Genomic DNA, 20,584 nt, shown 5'->3' with positions numbered 1-20,584 from the left:
ACCTTGTCAGCTCAGGGATTCGATCCAGCAACCTTTCGGTTACTGGCCCAACGCTCTAACCACTAGGCTATCTGCCACCCCTACATGACCAAAAGTATGTGGACACCTGCTCTTCAAACATCTCATTCCAAAATTATGGGCATTAATATAGAGTTGGTCCCCCCTTTGCTGCTATAATTGCTTCCCTACATCTGGGAAGGATTTCAACTAGATGTTGGAACATTACTGCGGGGACTTTGGGCGATTAGGCCTGGATACGCAGTCCGTGTTCCAATTCATCCCAAAGGTGTTCGATGGGGTTGGGGTCAAGGCCATGTGCAGGCCAGTCAAGTTCTTCCACACAGATCTCGACAAACTATTTCTGTATGGACCTCGCTTTGTGCACAGGGGCATTGTCATGTGAACAGGAAAGGGCCTTCCCAAACTGTTGCCACAATGTTGGAAGCACAAAATCATCTAGAATGTCATTGTATGCTGTAGAGTTAAGATTTCCCTTCACTGCAACTAAGGGGCCTAGCCTGAACCATGAAAAACAGTCCCAGACCATTATTACTCCTCCACCAAACTTTACAGTTTTCCCTATACATTGGGGCAGGTAGCGTTCTCCGGGCATATGCCAAACCCAGATTCGTCCATCAGACTTCCAGATGGTGAAGAGTGATTCATCACTCCAGAGAACGCGTTTTCACTGCTCCAGAGTCAAATGGCGGTAAGCTTTACGCCACTCCAGCTGACATTTGGCATTGCGCATGGTGATCTTGTGTGCGGCTGCTCAGTCTTGGAAACCCATTTCATGAAGCTCCCGACGAACAGTTCTTGTGCTGACATTGCTTCAAGGCAATTTGGAACTAGGTAGTGAGTGTTGCAGCCAACGATTTTTATGCACTGAGCTTGTGTGGCCTACCACTTCATGGCTGAGCCGTTGTTGCTCCTAGACGTTACCATTTCACAATAACAGCACTTACAGTTGACCGGGGCAGCTCTAGCAGGGCAGAAATTTGACGAACTGACTTGTTGGAAAGGTGGCATCCTATGATAGTCCGATATTGAAAGTCACTGAGCTCTTCAGTAAGGCCATTCTACTGCCAATGTTTGTCTATGGAGATCGCATGGCGGTGTGCTCAATTTTATACACCTGTCAGCAATATGTGTGCATGCAATAGCTGAATCCATCAATTTGAAGGGGTGTGTACGTACACTACATATACAAAAGTATCTCCCTCAAATACCTCGTACCTCTGATGTGTACTGCTACTCCCTGTACATAGCTCCACAGTGATCTGGTACTGGTACTCCCTGTACATAGCTCCACAGTGATCTGGTACTGCTACTCGCTGTACATAGCTCCACAGTGATCTGGTACTGCTACTCCCTGTACATAGCTCCACATTGATCTGGTACTGCTACTCCCTGTACATAGCTCCACAGTGATCTGGTACTGCTACTCCCTGTACATAGCTCCACATTGGTACTGCTACTCCCTGTACATAGCTCCACAGCGATCTGGTACTGCTACTCCCTGTACATAGCTCCACATTGGTACTGCTACTCCCTGTACATAGCTCCACAGTGATCTGGTACTGCTACTCCCTGTACATAGCTCCACATTGATCTGGTACTGCTACTCCCTGTACATAGCTCCACATTGATCTGGTACTGCTACTCCCTGTACATAGCTCCACAGTGATCTGGTACTGCTACTCCCTGTACATAGCACCACAGTGATCTGGTACTCCCTGTACATAGCTCCACAGTGATCTGGTACTGCTACTCCCTGTACATAGCTCCACAGTGATCTGGTACTGCTACTCCCTGTACATAGCTCCACATTGATCTGGTACTGCTACTCCCTGTACATAGCTCCACATTGATCTGGTACTGCTACTCCCTGTACATAGCTCCACATTGATCTGGTACTGCTACTCCCTGTACATAGCTCCACATTGATCTGGTACTCCCTGTACATAGCTCCACAGTGATCTGGTACTGCTACTCCCTGTACATAGCACCACAGTGATCTGGTACTGCTACTCCCTGTACATAGCTCCACATTGATCTGGTACTGCTACTCCCTGTACATAGCTCCACATTGATCTGGTACTGCTACTCCCTGTACATAGCTCCACATTGATCTGGTACTCCCTGTACATAGCTCCACAGTGATCTGGTACTGCTACTCCTTGTACATAGCTCCACAGTGATCTGGTACTGCTACTCCCTGTACATAGCTCCACATTGATCTGGTACTGCTACTCCCTGTACATAGCTCCACATTGATCTGGTACTGCTACTCCCTGTACATAGCTCCACATTGATCTGGTACTGCTACTCCCTGTACATAGCACCACAGTGATCTGGTACTCCCTGTACATAGCACCACAGTGATCTGGTACTGGTACTCCCTGTACATAGCTCCACATTGATCTGGTACTGCTACTCCCTGTACATAGCTCCACAGTGATCTGGTACTGCTACTCCCTGTACATAGCTCCACATTGATCTGGTACTGCTACTCCCTGTACATAGCTCCACATTGATCTGGTACTGCTACTCCCTGTACATAGCTCCACATTGGTACTGCTACTCCCTGTACATAGCTCCACAGTGATCTGGTACTGCTACTCCCTGTACATAGCTCCACATTGATCTGGTACTGCTACTCCCTGTACATAGCTCCACATTGATCTGGTACTCCCTGTACATAGCACCACAGTGATCTGGTACTGGTACTCCCTGTACATAGCTCCACATTGATCTGGTACTGCTACTCCCTGTACATAGCTCCACATTGATCTGGTACTGCTACTCCCTGTACATAGCTCCACATTGATCTGGTACTGCTACTCCCTGTACATAGCTCCACAGTGATCTGGTACTGCTACTCCCTGTACATAGCTCCACATTGATCTGGTACTGCTACTCCCTGTACATAGCTCCACATTGATCTGGTACTGCTACTCCCTGTACATAGCTCCACATTGATCTGGTACTGCTACTCCCTGTACATAGCTCCACATTGATCTGGTACTCCCTGTACATAGCTCCACATTGATCTGGTACTCCCTGTACATAGCTCCACAGTGATCTGGTACTGGTACTCCCTGTACATAGCTCCACATTGATCTGGTACTGCTACTCCCTGTACATAGCTCCACATTGATCTGGTACTGCTACTCCCTGTACATAGCTCCACATTGTTCTGGTACTGCTACTCCCTGTACATAGCTCCACATTGATCTGGTACTGGTACTCCCTGTACATAGCTCCACAGTGATCTGGTACTGGTACTCCCTGTACATAGCTCCACATTGATCTGGTACTGCTACTCCCTGTACATAGCTCCACAGTGATCTGGTACTGCTACTCCCTGTACATAGCTCCACATTGATCTGGTACTGCTACTCCCTGTACATAGCTCCACATTGATCTGGTACTGCTACTCCCTGTACATAGCACCATTCTTGTGTATTTTATTTTATTTGTCGTGTTACTATTATTTTTTTTTTAAATGTTAAAATCCGTATCATTGGGAAGGACTCGTAAGTACGCATTTCACGTTTTTTCTCAAATTTACTCTTGAGCCAACATCTGCAGAGTTTACAGTGAATGTGGTGCCCACGAACATTGTGAATATTGTCTTTAATAGGCACATTGTAGACAGAGCAACACGCTTCTCTATAACCCCGGCCTTTGTGTACGGATGACTGACTTACCAGTATATCCATGGGGAAAGAGTTAGTCATGCTACTTTGGGACGGCTGAGTGGAGACATCCAACATGTGACATCAAAAACCCACTCTCCTCTCACCCTGTGCATCACCGCCAACGGTCTCTCTCCTAGTTATACATTTTATACACACATTTTCTGTTAGCTTTGAAGATTGTATTTTCCCTCTTAGTATGACAGGGTCATGGGAGTAAACAATGGTGATGCCCAAACCCTCCCCAAGAAACCTCTCAAAGTACTGTGCACACACACAAACACAATGACAGCAGATATGAAGTAAACAATCATTTAAACCATTTTATTTGATCATCGTGTCTATTTTGGCTCGTAGCTATCACATTCATAAAGATATTTTCTTTTTTACATTAAAACCACAATCACCATTGTCTTGATGATATTGCACTTCTGTCGTCTCCTTCACTTCCTTCCTGGACCCTGGTCTCCTGTCACTTCTCCTCTGTGCCCCGTGTCCCTCGCCCTCAGTCTCTCCACCACGTCACAGTTTGCATGACTGGATGGCCATGGCGTCCTTGGGCCAGTGGTAAGAGTCCACAGCAAACTCGTCATAGTCGGTGCTGTAGATGAGGGAGCGCACAAAAGCCTCCTTATCCTCAGGCTCCGGGTACAGCGTCGCCATCTTGTGCTCGTAGGCAAACTCCACGATCTGTAAGACACACAAATGCGATAGTTCATAGGTGTACACTGTATAGACTGAGTAGTATACAAAACGTTAAGAAAACCTGCTCTTTCCATGACATAGACTGACCAGGTGAATCCAGGTGAAGGCTATGATCCCTTATTGATGTCGCTTGTTAAATCCACTTCAATCAATCAGTGTAGATGAAGGGGATGAGACAGGTTAAAGAAGGATTTTTAAGACAACTGAGACATGGATTGTGTATGTGTGCCATTCAGAGGGTGAATGGGCAAGACAACTCAATATTAGGAAGGTGTCCCTAATGTTTGGTCTACTCAGTGTAAGTGTGAAGACCTATTGAGGGTATGGAAGCATGAAGAACTAAGGACATGTTCGTGTGCGTGTGTGTGCGTGCAGACGTGTGTGTCTGTGTGTGCGCTCACTTTTACAGCCAGCTTGAGAGAGACATCTCTGATGGTGTTCAGGGGAGGGTACAGTCTTCCCTCCGACAGATCCTTCTCTGTCACCAGGTCAGCAATGGTCTGTCAGAGAGCAACCAAATGGAGTTATGCACACACAGTCAAACAGATATTCGGCACAGATAACACATACACACATTTTACTGTAAATAGTATTGAGACATTGGAATGCATTTTAAATCAAGTTAGATTGGATTAGATGTTCGATATGATATACTGGCTAGGTGGGCATGAGGGTATAATGGGTGGCAATCCGTGTAGATAATGTGGCTAAGACTTGGCATTCATCCCGCCCTCCTGCTGTTGCGCAACCGCCCTCCATCCTCAGTCTACCTCATTGGCAGGCTAAGTGTGGCTCTCATACGCCTGAGGCCCATGATGACAGTATCAAATCAAATATGAAATTGTCATTCAGCACTGCACCCCCCCACTTATGCATCACTGTGAAGTTTTAATCGTCTCCCATGTCTGCAGAGCCAGGCAGCAGAGAGCAAAGCGAGCCGATTGGCATTCGCACAAGAACAGCCCTATGAGAGGTTATCAGTTGGCCATTTTTTCTGACGGTTTATTAACTGGGCTCACGGGGATATTATTATATTTGCCATGCCACTGAGCTGGGGACAGACATGAGGACATGCTTAAGGGATTTCCTTAATGATCTGTAAGCACAGACTGGGTTTCACTGTAGTGTTTTTGCAGACTTTAGTGTAGTATTTTTGCGGACTAAAGTCTGCAAAAACACTACATTGAATACTGTAGTATTTACAGTAGTATACTGTAGCATTTACAGTTAACTATAGTATAAATACTGTAGTAAAGTAACTAGTAACTATAGTAATTAATGTAGTGTTTTTGTGGACATTACTGTAATATTTACTATAGTGTTTTAATTTTATTGTCCTTGACATCAAAGTGGAGTCTTTCTCCTTCAGGAAACCTACTGGAGAATTTTAGGTTTCTCCAGTAGGTTGTACATAACCTGTAAGGAGGTAGGACTGGGGTCTGAATGGATAGTTCTGAGATTCTGCTCTTTTCTATATAACTGAGGTATATACTTTACCTGGCATGTAGGTTTCCTAGGTGGCACAAATTGCGATATGGGGGAGGGGAATGGGCAAGGTAAATGCACATTCGATACCGTAGAATTTACTATAGTTAAAAAGTGTAGTGTTTTTGCGGGCTGTGTTTTTGCAAACATTTCTGTAGCATTTACTACAGTGCTTTTTTTGCGGATAATACTGTAGTGTTTACTATAGTATTCTACAGTAAACTACGGTTTACTATAGAATTTTATAGTAAACTGTAGTAGTTTTCATGTAGGGTCTCCAGAAAGGAGTGAAGATGAAGAGGGAAGAAGAAAGAGGGTAGAGATATGGTGGAAGAATTATAGCGAGATTGAGTGAAAAAAATTGAGAAAGAGATACGGAGGCAGAAAGAGAGAGAGATATGGAGTTGGAGAAAAGACATGAAGAGAGAAGGAGAAGAAGAGATATACAAAAGGAGAGAGATAGATTAGGGAGTTGAATAGGAAGTGATAGAGAGAAAGGAAGAGAGAGTGTTGAAAAAGAGACAGGCCAGATATAGGAAGATACAGAGAGAGTCAGTTGAAGAAGAGAGAGTTGGAGGGTGTGTGTGCGCGTGGGTGTGTATTAAGAGGATATTTTAATGAAAGTCTGTCACCAAGCTATTTGAAAGAAAATAAACTGATAATTGGATGGATGCATTTGTGTGTGTGTGTGTGTGTGTGTGTGTGTGTGTTACACCTCTGCGGTGGTGAGGAAGATCTCATCGGTGACGTGTCGGATTGCACAGGCGGTGACGCCCAGGCCAACTCCAGGGAACACGTATGCATTGTTGCCCTGGCCAGGGAAGAATGTCCGCCCATCAGGGAGGGTCACGGGGTCAAATGGACTGCCACTGGCAAAGATGCCCCGCCCCTGGACCAAACAAGTGTCAAGGGTGTCAACATGGGAAAATATATTATACTGTGCATATACTGTACCCCTCACCTCTAAATTAACTTTCCCCTAGGGTCATTGTTGTAAGTACAATATGTGCTCTTAATCAATTTATGGAGTGTCCAAATTCGGTCCCACTCCAGTACCTCTGTGATGGCGTAGCACTGCTCGGCAGTGCACTCTGCCTTGCTGGTGGGGTTGCTAAGGGCGAAGATGATCGGCCTCTCATTAAACGAGGCCATGTCCCTGATGATTTCCTCCGTGAAAGCTCCAGAGATGGCTGCCACACCTAGAGAGCAGGATCGTATTCAGTAGGCACCAAACGGAAGAAAACGGACTGACACAGGGAGGGACTACCTGAATTTAAACCCAATACGAAATGCTCACTTTCATTTTCCGTTGTAAAATGTTTTGCTACGGTGTATCCTAATGAATAAGACCCACGAGAGAACACACTAACCATGCAGATTACAAACTCTAACCCAGGGGTTGTAAACCATCTCTATCCACCTGGAGAGATATTGAGTAATTGGAATTTCAATTAAATCTCTGATTTACTGGATTGTATTGAATTATAATCTGTATAAATAAAAGGTTAAATGAAAATCCAATTGACCCCCTCCCCGCCAGTGAGCTGATTAGTGTATTACCTATGATGGCTGTGGGTTTGAGTTCATGCACCACATCTACCAGATTCCTCATCTGCTCGTGCTCGTGGGCAAACCTCTCCTTCTCATGGGTCAGGTGGTCTCTGCCCTGAGAGTGGAAGATAAATAGTTGGAAGACAGATTATGATGAAGCTTGTTTCTACACATGCCAACTGGCAGCAGCCAACAACTTATGCTCTATTTGATGATCTCTGAAATAAATACATAGAGGGATTCAAACACAGACACAAAAACACAAAGACTATCTGCAAGAGCCAAAGATTCTGAACGTCTCCACCCTAACCCACTTAAGGGAAATACGCTTGATGGGGTTTCAGTGGAGTCAAGTGCTATGTGTTCTGGTCACTAGAGGGCAGTGTTGACTCAATGCTGGCCTACAGAGTTGGTGACAAATGTACATCCAGCTTGCCAAAGGCTCCATGGAGTTATATTCCTATGAAGTGAATAGCAACAGGCACCACCACTCTGCCTGCATGTCTGTCTTTCTGCCTGCCTGAAAGCCTCATCATTTAGTTGATCAAATAAGGATTACTTCTATAAACAATTCCCTCTTCATCTTTTATTGCGTCAACCCTGTGGTCAGAAGGACCTTTTCAAGACAGACTGTCCTGGAAAAGGTCATACAGTGACAGAAGCATGGACACAATACCAGCTTCTGGTGTAATTGAGTGTGCGCTGTGCAGAGTTATTCTTATCATTGATCGAACAGAATTGACTCCACAAACATGCCTCAGATGGCAATCTCTGGGTAGTTCTTCAGTCCCCAACCACATATGGATCATGACAGAGCTAAGATCGTGGCAGTTCTCGGTTGTAAGACATGCAATACCGTTGCCTGTGTCAATACAACAACGGACTCAAGGGACTGGTAGACAACCAGGCTCAAACTCACCCACACCCTGGCTGCATCTGGTGAAACCCTAAATGAAATGCATAACACATCTACACCCCATGATATACTCTGCCTGTCTTGTTGAACTACGAGAGCAACTACTCTCGTTCAGACTCATGTCTGTCTGTCAGTCCATGACAAATGATGTATGATGTATAATAAACAAGGCTTGGGATCAATTCCATTTAAATTCAGTCAATTTACGAAGTAAACTGAGATTCTGTCAGTCATGTCATACATTGTGAATATATGCATGTCTATAGGTCCGGACAGTGGGGACTCCAGACAGAGCTGTGTCTACTCTAAAGGGGATGAGTGACCCTGGCCGAGTGGCAGAGCGGAGGTACTTGTATCACCTTGACGATGAGGCCCTTGGAATCAACCATCCAGATCTTCCTCAGAGCCTTGTCTTTTGGGAGTCCTTCCTTCTCCATCGCCATCGTGATGAGGTCAGCTATCCCCATCGCGGCCTGGGGACAAGAGGGAGAGAAAAGGGAGGGAGAGAGAAGTCAGATGTGATAAGAATTTAACTCAATGTAGGTCAGTGAAACGCTTGAAAGGCTCAACAAGTCCTTTTCTTCTGTTCTCAGCACAATAACCCTTTACTGTAAATGCCCTCAAACTCTACACATTACCATCTACTTCCCTTTCAATACAAAGTGGTCATGCATCAACATGGAAAACACATGAAACAAGGCATTTTAAAGAAGATGGGGGTACTATAGTTCACAGTCAGGCCAAGAGCCCCAGAGACTAAAAGACATTCTAAATGTCTCTCCATTACAAATGATGTTGTGCTAATCACAGTTTTATGGCCATGTTCTCCTGTTTATTAGAGACAGGGTCTGTTGTGCCACAGCCTAGTGGTCTACTAGACCTCAATAAAAAGCTCAGTGATTGGGAATGGGAATTTGAAGCATTGGTCTGCGGTTATTTCTGATTCTGTCATTAGGGTCAATCAGTCTGCCGTTTTTCTGAGCAGAAAAAAACAGGAGTGAATTTGCACATTGACAAGAGCTCTGCACCCACCTCCCCTGCACCCTGGAATACAATGGTGTGGTCTGACATCTTGCTCTTGGTGACACGAAGGGCAGCGAGTAGGCCGGCCACCGCCACTGCAGCGGTACCTGAGGGGGGTTTGGGGGGAGAGAGTGACATATATGATATAGACCTGCAAGTATGAGCTTTCCTCAAGTGAGTTACTATTGCAGTGAGTGAGTGAGTGAGAGAGTGAGTGTAAAAGACAGAAAACAGACAAAATAAATGAGACATATTACAGAGCCACACAATCTCCTCAGTATATCATAGGGCTTATACAGCAAAAGTCCATTTGCCCTTTATGTTGTCTGCAGTAATAGCATGCAGATTTACCGAGACTGAGAATTAGAGAGAAAATATGGTTTAGATTAGCCTGCAGAAATCACAACGCTACCAGGGCTAATTTCTGGGAAATGTAGTTTTATTTGACAGACAAACTAATGGCTCCTCAGACATGGTGTGACTGATACTGTGGTCTCATTAACAGAGCGGATACAAAAAGTTGGCCTGTGTCCCAAATGGCACCCTATTCCCTGTATAGTGCGCACAGGGCCCATAACGCTCTGGTCAAAAGTAGTCCACTACAGAGGGAATAGTGGTGCCATTGGCGACACAGCCCTAGTCCGGAGTGTCTGGACTTACTGTTACATTACTGTTGTTTTCCACAGGGCTCTATCAAACCCAACCCGCTGGAGAGAGAGCGATCAGAGAGGGGGATCAGGGGCTCGGTGTGTTCGGTTGAGATTTGAATTAGTGCTCCATGAACAAGCTATCTGATTTAAACTGATTGGATGAATGGGCGGATGGATGTTTGTGTGTGTGTGTGTGTGTGTGTGTGTGCACGTGCGCCCGCTGGAGAAGAATAAAAAGTAATATAGGGAGGGAGGAAGAGAAAGTGGAAACGGAAAAAGAGAGAAAGGGAAATGAGGATGATTGATCGAGAGGGAGTTTGAGTGCATGTGGTGTGTGTGTGTGTGTGTGTGTGTGTGTGTGTGTGTGTGTGTGTGTGTGTGCGCCCGTCGGTTCTTGTGAGCACGTTATCGAGTCTCTGTGCAATTGACATTGTCATTTTGCAATTGAAGTATACGTGTACCTTGGATGTCATCGTTGAACGTGCAGTACTGGTTACGGTACTTGCTCAGCAGACGGAAAGCATTGGTATTGGCAAAGTCCTCAAACTGGATGAGACAATCCATTCCATACCTGTGGATAAGACAGCCAAGTCAGATAAGACAACATTCACATCCCTAGAGTTAAAAAAAGCAGAGAGCTGAAAAATCAGAGTAATCACTTCCAGGACCGTGATAATGCTGTGTATCTACAGTAGAGGAATGTTGCCCACACACACACACACACACACACACATCTCTGTGTAGCATGCTCTATATAGCGCATTGCCTATGCCAAGTCCCTCTTCTACACCATAGGAATAAGCACCTTCACAATTCTATCCTGGAGAGGGCACTCCTTCACTGTTGAGGAGTTACATTTGAAACGCGTGGAGTGGGATGCTGTATGAGCTTGGTGTGTTTATGCATACGACTAATTATGCATGCAAATAAGCATGTTTCAATGTGTAGGCTATACCATCCAGCGATCCACTTTGTCAATGACTTAGGCCACAAAAATACAGTAAGAAAATTGTTGTTCAGGACTGATTCCATGACAGGCTATTTGCCTCTTCTTAGTGACCAATCCTCAAACAGCTGTCCTTCAGGTTACTAGACAGGTGAAATGTCTGTCAAGAAGGGAGATCTACTAGCTACCACAAAATGGAAACACTATAAAACCCTGAGTAATGGCAAGAATAGCAGGACCACCTAGTCAATCATCACCAGTCTACTTTACAAGCTAATCCACAGTCCACCCTGTTCACCAACATATAGACCTCGTCATCCACTAATACAAAATCCTACAAACACACGATACACAGAAAATAAGAAGTGCATTGCGAGTTGCTAAAATAGCCTTAGCAGAAAGTAACTCCTGGTTCCCATGCTCTCCTCTGCAGTGCTGTAAATCTGTGAAAACAGAGTAACATAAGCTCTATTAGCCAAGCCCAGTGTCACGCAGATACGATAGGGGTAGATGGAGGGAGACGGTGGGACATGCATTTCGAATGAAAACTCCAGGGCTCGCATTTCAGCAGAGAGCGACAGCAGCCCAGAGTGTGGACCCGTCAACCACGAGGGCAAGGAGGGGGAGCGGCGATGTGAGTTTCATCCCCTTGTTCTTTATGGCTCTTTCTAGCTCCAATATAACTTGGTTGTCTCTCCCCTCTCTGTCTTTCTGTCCCTCTCCATTATTTCTCTCTCTACCCCTCTCGTTCGCTCCTTCTCTCCATCTTTCTGGAAAGCCCCACTTCGTCATACCCGGCATATGGAAAATATCCACCCCTAGCATTTCTGCAGCTTATTGTACAAATCACTAAAGCTGTTTCCCAGTTGGCCTTCTGCTGCTAAAAAGCTTAAGCATTCAGGGCAGGAGAAGGAGGAAGAATTGAGAGGGGGATGAGAATTGGAGAGGAAGGATGAGAGGATGAGAGTTGGGCTTCAGTGCTAATAAAACTTTAGCTCCAGATCAGAGAGGTGGGTTCCATCACTGTGTCTGTCTGTCTGACCCTATATTCATCAGACTCAGCCATCTGTGATACAGCACATTCTGTAAGTGACGATTGACGCAGGGAAGGACTGAACGAGTGCTCAAAACGAGCACAGCAGGACCGTGGAGAGAAAATGTGTTTTCTATCAGGCAGAGGGGAAAGTACTAAAGCAGTGCAGCTATGGCTACGTGGAGGACGCGAGAAGCAGCCAAAAAGGCACCAGAAACTTTTCATTGTCTCAGGGCTCAGAGAGGCGCACTGCGAGAGAGGCGAGGATGCTGTCGCAACTGCAGCACCACTACCGCCCCCTACCGTGCTTTAGTGTATCGCTACGAGGTCACCTCAGTTCATCCAGAAAAACAGGCGCCCTCGCATTTCTTCAAAGAGGTGGTTTTGGAGGCAGAGTGTTGTGGCTCTGTAGCTCTGAGACAGATGACAGCTCTTGTGTTGAATGTGACAAAATCATACAGTAAGGAGTGGATAGCTTCGAGTTGAAGCACAGACTGATTTATCCTGTTGATAGATAGTACATGATCTACACAGCTCTGTATAGGAGTTCTAATGAGGACTGAATGGCCACAATCAATCAATCAAAACCAAAATGAGAATATTTGTGATGGAGGGAGAGACTGAAAACAGTGACTGTGTTGGATCAGTCTTGGCTAGGGTCAAGCCCCTGGTCCTCAGGCCATACCAATAGAGAGAGGGGGGAGAGGGGGAGAAAAGGGAGATGGGGAGAGGGAGTGAGGGCTAGAGGGGAGTTAGGCGTGAGGGCTAGAGGGGGGTACCTCCGACCAGAACAAAAACCCCTGGTATGTATTAACGATTTCCATTCTCCCCAAAAGCCTGTCGTCTTTCTCTGACGCCTAACGTCTGAATGGGCCCATCACTCCCACAATGCACCTCTCAGCTTACTGTAAAACACCCAAGACAAAGAGGCTGGATGTGCTTTAGGTGAGAAGCCTCTAGAAACGACCAATACGCCACACCTAGAGATGAGTAACATGCCTAGCAGAAATTCTTAGGTGAGGTTGGTGGAGAGAACAGTCTCTCAGTGAGGAGGGAACAGAGAGAGGGCAAAAGAGAGAGAAACAGAGAGAGATGAGAAGACCTAAAGATGTTGAGAGGAGCTCCTCTGCCCAGTGCTAAATCAGCCCATCAGCTCCTCTGTCAACTAGACTGTCCACTCAGACTCCTAGGAGACAGAGTGGCTGCAGAGACAACTGGAAAACACTCCATCCATCACTGTAGATTAGAGGGACAATGTGGGGAAATGATTCCTCCTTGCACCTGCTTATGGAAGTGTTCACAAGACAGTTCATCTAGCATGGTCCCAGATCTGTATGTGATGAATAACCAACTCACAACAAGAGTTGGCAGATCTTGGACCAGGCTAACCACATCTCCCTGGCACAACACACACCTGTGAGCTAAGGCTGTGTGTGTCCCTGCTGAAGGGGCTCAGAATAGGTTTGGGTTGCTTACGCATTGGTTAAACTGTACCACATCAGGCCTTAACCAAAAAAACGCAGTGTTCCGAAGAAAAGTTGAAGAAACACTCCCAGTAACGTAATGCAGATAAACCAATAGACGCACACACGCAAAAAAGCATTGCTGGTTATGTGCTACTGTACAAGGGAGAAGACGCCATAGATCTCAACTCAACTAGGTTGGTCTAAGTCTAAAAGGTAGACCTAAACTTTACTACAAACTTTACCAGTCTCTTGTACACTGCACACTACACTATGGGGATAACATTTTAGGTGAGAGAACATTCAGGGAGACAGGTAGCCCTATGTTCCAAGAGGTAGCCTAGTTGGACAAAGAAAGTGCATTGGTAAGCAGCTTAGATAAGTAGTCGTCTTTCTCAAATTGCCCACAAATGACAGAGAATACTAACATATTTTTAGCCAAATATGATATAAATGTAGGCCTATATTTAAGTCATTTTTATATATAATTGTTTTGGTGTGAAAATGTTGTAATATAATTGATTGAAGCTTACGTTGTGTAAATAACTCCAACACATCTAGTGAACTGTCAAGCATTATCAACTTTAGATGACATATGTAAGATAGAGAACATTTGTTAAGTGGTTGATCACAGATTGTTTAATCGGATTTGCGTCTGTAGCCTATAGCTAGAGCTATCTTAAAGAATGGCACAAAAATGTAAGGGTTGAATTTAATTATTGATTAAAGGGTACAGTGGTATTTCTGTAGATTGGCTATAATCAATTCAAGTGTACTATTGTGTATAACTTCCTTGACTTGGTGACATCATCATGGTGACATCATCAAGGGTTGGCATGGTTATTATTGCTAAGAAATGCGAGGTTAAGTAAAACACAGTGTGGTGTTACTAGCATAATACTGTGACATCACAACAGTGTTGACATGGAAGGTTGACGTAACCGAATCATATGAGATTACATTGAGGTCCCTATTAGAAGAGATCATGACAAGAATGTACCTAACCGAAGTACATATTGGCTGGACAGTGGGAGCGGCTCAGGTAAATTTTAATTCGGGATTAAGATATAGTACTTGCGTAAAGTTACATGTGGAGAATGAAGGAAAGACGTGCTGTTGACACATTTTCTGTGCTTGATACTGTATTTCTGACATTGTTTATCTCAATGGTGACATGTAATAGTGACTAATGGATCTTTAGAGCTACAAAGCCTGATGTCATGAGACGTGATCGCATACAGGTTTTTTTTATTGCTTTGGTACTATTTTCACAAGTATGTGGTAAAATTTCACAACTCTTAGTGCAAAACTCAAAAAGATCAAAAACTTTAATCACATTTTCAAATGACCAAGTAAAACACATAAAAATCACACAGTAACTTTTTCACCAAACCTGATGAGTGTTTCATCTAGAAATACCTTTCATGTAAAGTAATTGCCTTTCACAATGCAATCTCAAAATACTTTTCATATGATTTTCTCATTTGTTTAAATACTTTGACCATCACTTAATCCAACTGCGCTTAATGGTTAATCACTTAACCATTTCTTAAACTGGTTTGTCTATTGTATATGGATTTTGATGGGGCCCACCTATTTGACTTCTTTGATGGGGCCCATGTCCACCTCTTTGATGGGAAATAAAGCAGGCCATTGAGGAGAATGGTGACACCTTTGCCAATGTGGCATCCATCAGCCTACCAACAATCGCCTGGCTTTTGAAGAGGCACCAGGTATCTATGAAACACATTTGAGAGTCTTTTGAGAGCAACAATGACCTGGAAACAACTGCGGGCCGAGTATTTTTTTTAACATTTTATTTATTTTTTATTTAACTAGGCAAGTCAGTTAAGAACAAATTCTTATTTACAATGACAGCCTAGGAACAGTGGGTTAACTGCCTTGTTCAGAGGCAGAACGACAGATTTTTACCTTGTCAGCTCGGGGATTCGATCTAGCAACCTTTTGGTACTGGCCCAACGCTCTAACCACTAGGCTACCTGCCACCCCTTTTGTTATATAGTGCTGTGCAGGTACAGCACTATATACTTCATTACTGTTACTATGATGCACATGCTACTTCACAATATCATATTGGAACTTTAAAAATAACTAACCAAAATATATTTTTAGAGGGTGATGGTGCTTGATGCTGCTGTGAACCATCGCAAGTATATCTTTGTTGATGAAGCGGTCTTCAACCTGGCCTCATCAGCCAACGGGCGACCGTCCAAGTGCCTGGACAATGTGGGGGAAACATCTCCATGTGCGCAGCTATCTCTGAAGATAGTGTTATAGAATATTAGGTCATTACATGGGTCCTACAACGCTGCACACTGTCAAGGTGAAGGGGACAAATATGGCATTGTGTGGGACAATGTCAGGTTCCACCATGCAGAAGCGGTTCAGGCATGGTTTTGGGCCCATCCCAGATTCGTGACCCTATACCTCTCCCCATACTCTCCTTTCCTCAAACCTATTGAGGAATTATTTTCAGCATGGTGGAGGAAGGTGTATGATTGCCATCCCCAGGATTGCACCACCCTCCTTCTGGCCATGGATGAGGCATGAAACAATGTCAATGCAGACCAATGTCAAGCTTGGATTCGCCATGCCAAAAGGTTTTTCCCGCAGTGCATGAACAATGAGGATATTCACTGTGATGTGGATGAGAATTTATGGCCAAATGCTCAAGACAGACTTGAGTCAAATTAATGCGTGCTAAACGCTGTTATATTTTCATTCATATCATTTGTTTCATTACATTTGATTACAGATTGCAATTCTATCCGATTTTTTGTTGTTGCATGAATGATTGTAGAGGATGTCTTTGATCACACATTGGATAGATATTATGGAAATTATAGATTTTCGGGCAATTTTGTAGGGTAACGTAAATGTATTGCCTAATGTGAAAATGGTGTACTCTACTGTAATTTACAGTACTGTAGTAAATTACTTTCAGCACTTCTAAGGGCGATTTTAAAACCTGCATTGTTTGCTATTGGATTAACTGGTAGTTAAAACAACTAAACTGAAAAGATATCAATATGTTGTGTTTTGGTGATTAAACCAATGTTCTCATTACATTTCACAATACACGTATATTTTGAATCAATGGTTGTGTGGTGAGAGATGCTTACAATCCAAATGAATGCACAATGGCAGGTTTTGAATGAAAGACTGGCTGCATTACAAGTGTGACCAGTTTGGAGTTGTTACCAAGAGTTGTGAAAATGTACCACATACTTGTGAAAATAGTACCAAAGCAATATTTTATTTTTTTGATATATTGATATATACTACCCACCACTGCGACCTGTACGCTCTCGTTGGCTGGCCCTTGCTTCATACTCGTCGCCAAACCCACTGGCTCCAGGTCATCTACAAGACCCTGCTAGGTAAAGTCACGCCATCTCTGCTCGCTGGTCACCATAGCTGCACCCATCCATAGCACGCGTTCCAGCAGGTATATCTCACTTGTCACCCCCAAAGCCAATTCCTCCTTTGGCCGCCTCTCCTTCCAGTTCTCTGCTGCCAATGACTGGAACGAACTACAAAAATCTCTGAAACTGGAAACACTCATCTCCCTCACTAGCTTTAAGCACCAGCTGTCAGAGCAGCTCACAGATCACTGCACCTGTACATAGCCCATCTGTAAATAGCCCAAACAACTCTCTCTTCCCCTACTGTATTTATTAATTTATTTTGCTCCTTTGCACCCCAGTATTTCTACTTTGCACACTCATCTACTGTCAAATCTACCATTCCAGTGTTTTAATTGCTATATTGTATTTACTTCGCCACCATGGCCTATTTATTGCCTTTACCTCCCTTATCTCACCTCATTTGCTCACATTGTATGTAGACTTATTTTTCTACTGTATTATTGACTGTATGTTTGTTTTACTCCGTGTGTAACTGTGTTGTTATATGTGTCGAACTGCTTTGCTTTATCTTGGCCAGGTCGCAGTTGTAAATGAGAACTTGTTCTCAACTTGCCTACCGGGTTAAATAAAGGTGAAATAAAATAAAATAAATATTCTAGAAGGTTGGAGTGTGTTAAAGATGCACTATGCAGAAATCACTCCACCATTTCCTAGTTGTTTCAGTTTGTGACAAAACAAACAAGTTTCATGTAGAGAAACATTGTACCATCTAAACCACTGTGAAATATATTTTCCATAACCTAAAATATTGTATTTTCAGCTCTTTGAAGATGGTGTACAAAATCTAAAGTAAAAGAGCAAAAAAACAAAACTTAAGAATGGGACGCATAGAAATAACACACAAGAACAGATCTACCACTTGTTAGACTTGTTTTCAATGAGAATGACAGATCCAACATTACTATGTGAATTTGGTCGCCCAAAAAGTTGCATATCTCAGCTTTAAGTGAAGCGTTAATGAAGGGACATTGAAGAGGCTAGGTGAAAGATATCTTTGGATGTTTCTTATAATATGCTTCATGTAGCTGGATATTTGATTACTCTTTTTTCATCGTCATATTCATTTTATGGGTTAGAATCAAGTGCAATTGTTAGAATATTGTGATTTTTCCTTTGTCTTATGTTTAGGCCTATGCTGTATGCCTATGTGTGTTTTGTCACATTGCTATAGAATTTGCACTCCTTTGGTAGCAACACAGAAGTTTGCTTACACTCAAAACCTCTCTGTCTCTCCCTTAGAGAACATTCATTATAGAATGAAAAAGAAGACAATTGCTATAGGAGGAGGACGACTGGTGTTTCAGTGAGGAGATGGGCCTGCTAGAGAAGCAGGAGAGAAACTTTGAAAAAGTATGCAGGCTAATGCGCAGACTCATGATGACACACGTCCCATTCAAAATCCAGCTCAGTAGAGGCATGAGGCTGGATGGAGAGAAAGGACAAAAGAAGGGGTATGAGAGGCTGGAGAAGCCTTAATAGAGGAATATGGGTGAGAAGGTGAAGATGGAAGTGAATAGAATGACAAAGAACCTGCGGGTGATGTTGGAGGAATGGGCAAACAGGGAGAGAGAAGAAAAAAGGAGGGAGGATGAGAGGAAGGAGGGGAAGGGGCTATGGGAGGTGGATAGAGATGAGTTGATAGACGAGGAGATCCTCAATTAGTGAGCAATCAAGATAAGTGGAAAAGGAGAGAACTGGAGGAGAGAAAGAGGATAGCGGAACTGATGGCCATCGAGAATGACGGAAAGTCAGAGGTCAAGTTGGGAGTGTGGCGATATCCAGACAGGAACAGTGAGGACATGCAGAGAAAGGAATTCATTCTGCAGGAGAGAATTAGTAACTAAATGACAAAAGAGAGGAAGGAAGTCATGTACCTGGAGAGGATAATGGTACAAAGAAATGGGGGAGAGGTGATAAAAGAAAGAGAGAAGAAGAAGTGTGGAAGAGGTGATAAAAGAGAAGGCGATAAATGACATACAGAGAAAGTAAACTTATGTAAAATAGAAGGAAAGAGGAAGACATGGAAAGTGAGTGACGACATATTCCGGATTGCATGCCCTCCTGTGTGATTGGGAGACTGACGTTGAGAACACTGAATGGACTGATATTGATGATAGTGAGAGTTTTGAAACAAATTAGAAGGAAGAGAAAGAGGGTGATGAGGAAAAGAATGTGAATTTCCAGACAGATGAAGAACGGACAGGTGACGGTTGCACCAGGGGATTCAAAATCCACGAGATGACAAAGAAAGAGTGGGATGAGGAAAAGAAAGGAGACTACGAGTTTTTGGGAGAAAGAAGAGAGTAATGAACAGACAGTGGGGATAGTGAGACCAAGAAGAGAGCAATGGAAAGACAGCCATGGAAAGAAATTACCCCAAACCTCTCCTTGGGGACCCCCAGCCGTGCCATGTATTTGAACTATTCCAGAGATAACAAACCTGATTCAACTTGTCAATTAATCCTCAATTAGTCAATCAGGTGTGCTCGTTCAGGGCTACAATAAAATTGTTAAACGTCTGGGGGACCCAGAGGAGTGGTTTGAGAAAGGGATACGACCTAGACAATCCAGTAATGTGTAAAGGTAAAAAGGCTCTTGATCAAATCAAATATTATTTGTCACATGCGCTGAATACAACAAGTGTAAACCCTACAGTGAAATGATTCATTACAAACCCTTAAGAAAAAATGCTTTAAGAAGTTAAGATTTAAAAGAAAATGTGTTAAGTAAAAAATTGAAAATAAAAGTAGCAAGCAATTAAACAGCAGCAGTAAAATAACAAGCGAGGCTATATACGGGGGCACCGGTTAGTTGAGGTAATTAAGGTAATATGTACATGCAGGTAGAGTTAAAGTCACCATGCATAGATTGTAAACATTGAGTAGCAGCAGCGTTAAAGAGGGGTCTGGGTAGCCATTTGATTAGCTGTTCAGGAGTCTTATGGCTTGGGAGTAGAAGCTGTTAAGAAGCCTTTTGGACCTCGACTTGGCGCTCCGGTACCGCTTACCGTGCGGTAGTAGAGAGAAAAGTCTGACTAGGGTGAATGGAGTCTGACAATTTTTAGGGCCTTCCTCTGACACCGCCTGATATAGAGATCCTGGATGGCAGGAAGCTTGGCCCCAGTGATGTACTGGCCCGTACGCACTACCCTCTGTAGTGCCTTGTGGTCGAAGGCCGAGCAGTTGCCATACCAGGCAGTGATGCAACCAGTAAGGATGCTCTCGATGGTGCAGCTGTAGAAACCTTTGAGGATCTGGGGGCCCATGCCAAATCTTTTCAGTCTCCTGAGGGGGAATAGGCTTTGTCGTGCCCTCTTCACGATTGTCTTAGTGTTTGTACCATGATAGTTTGTTGGTGATGTGGACATCAAGGAACTTGAAGCTCTCAACCTGTTCCACTTCAGCCCCGTCGATGAGAATGGGGGCGTGCTTGGTACTCCTTTTCCTGTAGTCCACAATCATCTCCTTTGTCTTGATCACGTTGAGGGAGAGGTTGTTGTCCTGGCACCACACGACAAGATCTCTGACCTCCTCCATATAGGCTGTGTCATCGTTGTTGGTGATCAGGCCTACCACTGTTGTGTCATCGGCAAACTTGCTGATGGTGTTGGAGTCGTGCCTGGCCATGCAGTCATGAGTGAACAGGGAGTACAGGAGGGGACT

General features: G+C 44.0%; 1 protein-coding gene across 1 annotated transcript in view; it reads right to left on the bottom strand.

The window, feature by feature from the left end:
- Positions 1-3,999: 3,999 nt before the first annotated feature.
- The window catches only part of me1 (malic enzyme 1, NADP(+)-dependent, cytosolic), a 131,542-nt gene continuing 114,957 nt past the window's right edge, over positions 4,000-20,584 (bottom strand). Inside the window, exons 7-14 of the mRNA XM_014168666.2 lie at positions 10,493-10,602; positions 9,391-9,488; positions 8,718-8,831; positions 7,452-7,557; positions 6,948-7,090; positions 6,607-6,780; positions 4,808-4,906; positions 4,000-4,391 (exon numbers count right to left, since the gene is read on the bottom strand). Coding sequence (XP_014024141.1) covers positions 4,224-4,391; positions 4,808-4,906; positions 6,607-6,780; positions 6,948-7,090; positions 7,452-7,557; positions 8,718-8,831; positions 9,391-9,488; positions 10,493-10,602 — 1,012 coding nt within the window. The 3' untranslated portion in view covers positions 4,000-4,223. The remainder of the gene's footprint in view (positions 4,392-4,807; positions 4,907-6,606; positions 6,781-6,947; positions 7,091-7,451; positions 7,558-8,717; positions 8,832-9,390; positions 9,489-10,492; positions 10,603-20,584) is intronic.

The sequence above is a fragment of the Salmo salar genome, chromosome ssa02, assembly GCF_905237065.1.
Source record: "Salmo salar chromosome ssa02, Ssal_v3.1, whole genome shotgun sequence".
NCBI lineage: Eukaryota > Metazoa > Chordata > Actinopteri > Salmoniformes > Salmonidae > Salmo > Salmo salar.
Note: the sequence above shows the minus strand (reverse complement) of the source record. Positions and strands in the feature narration are given on the sequence as shown.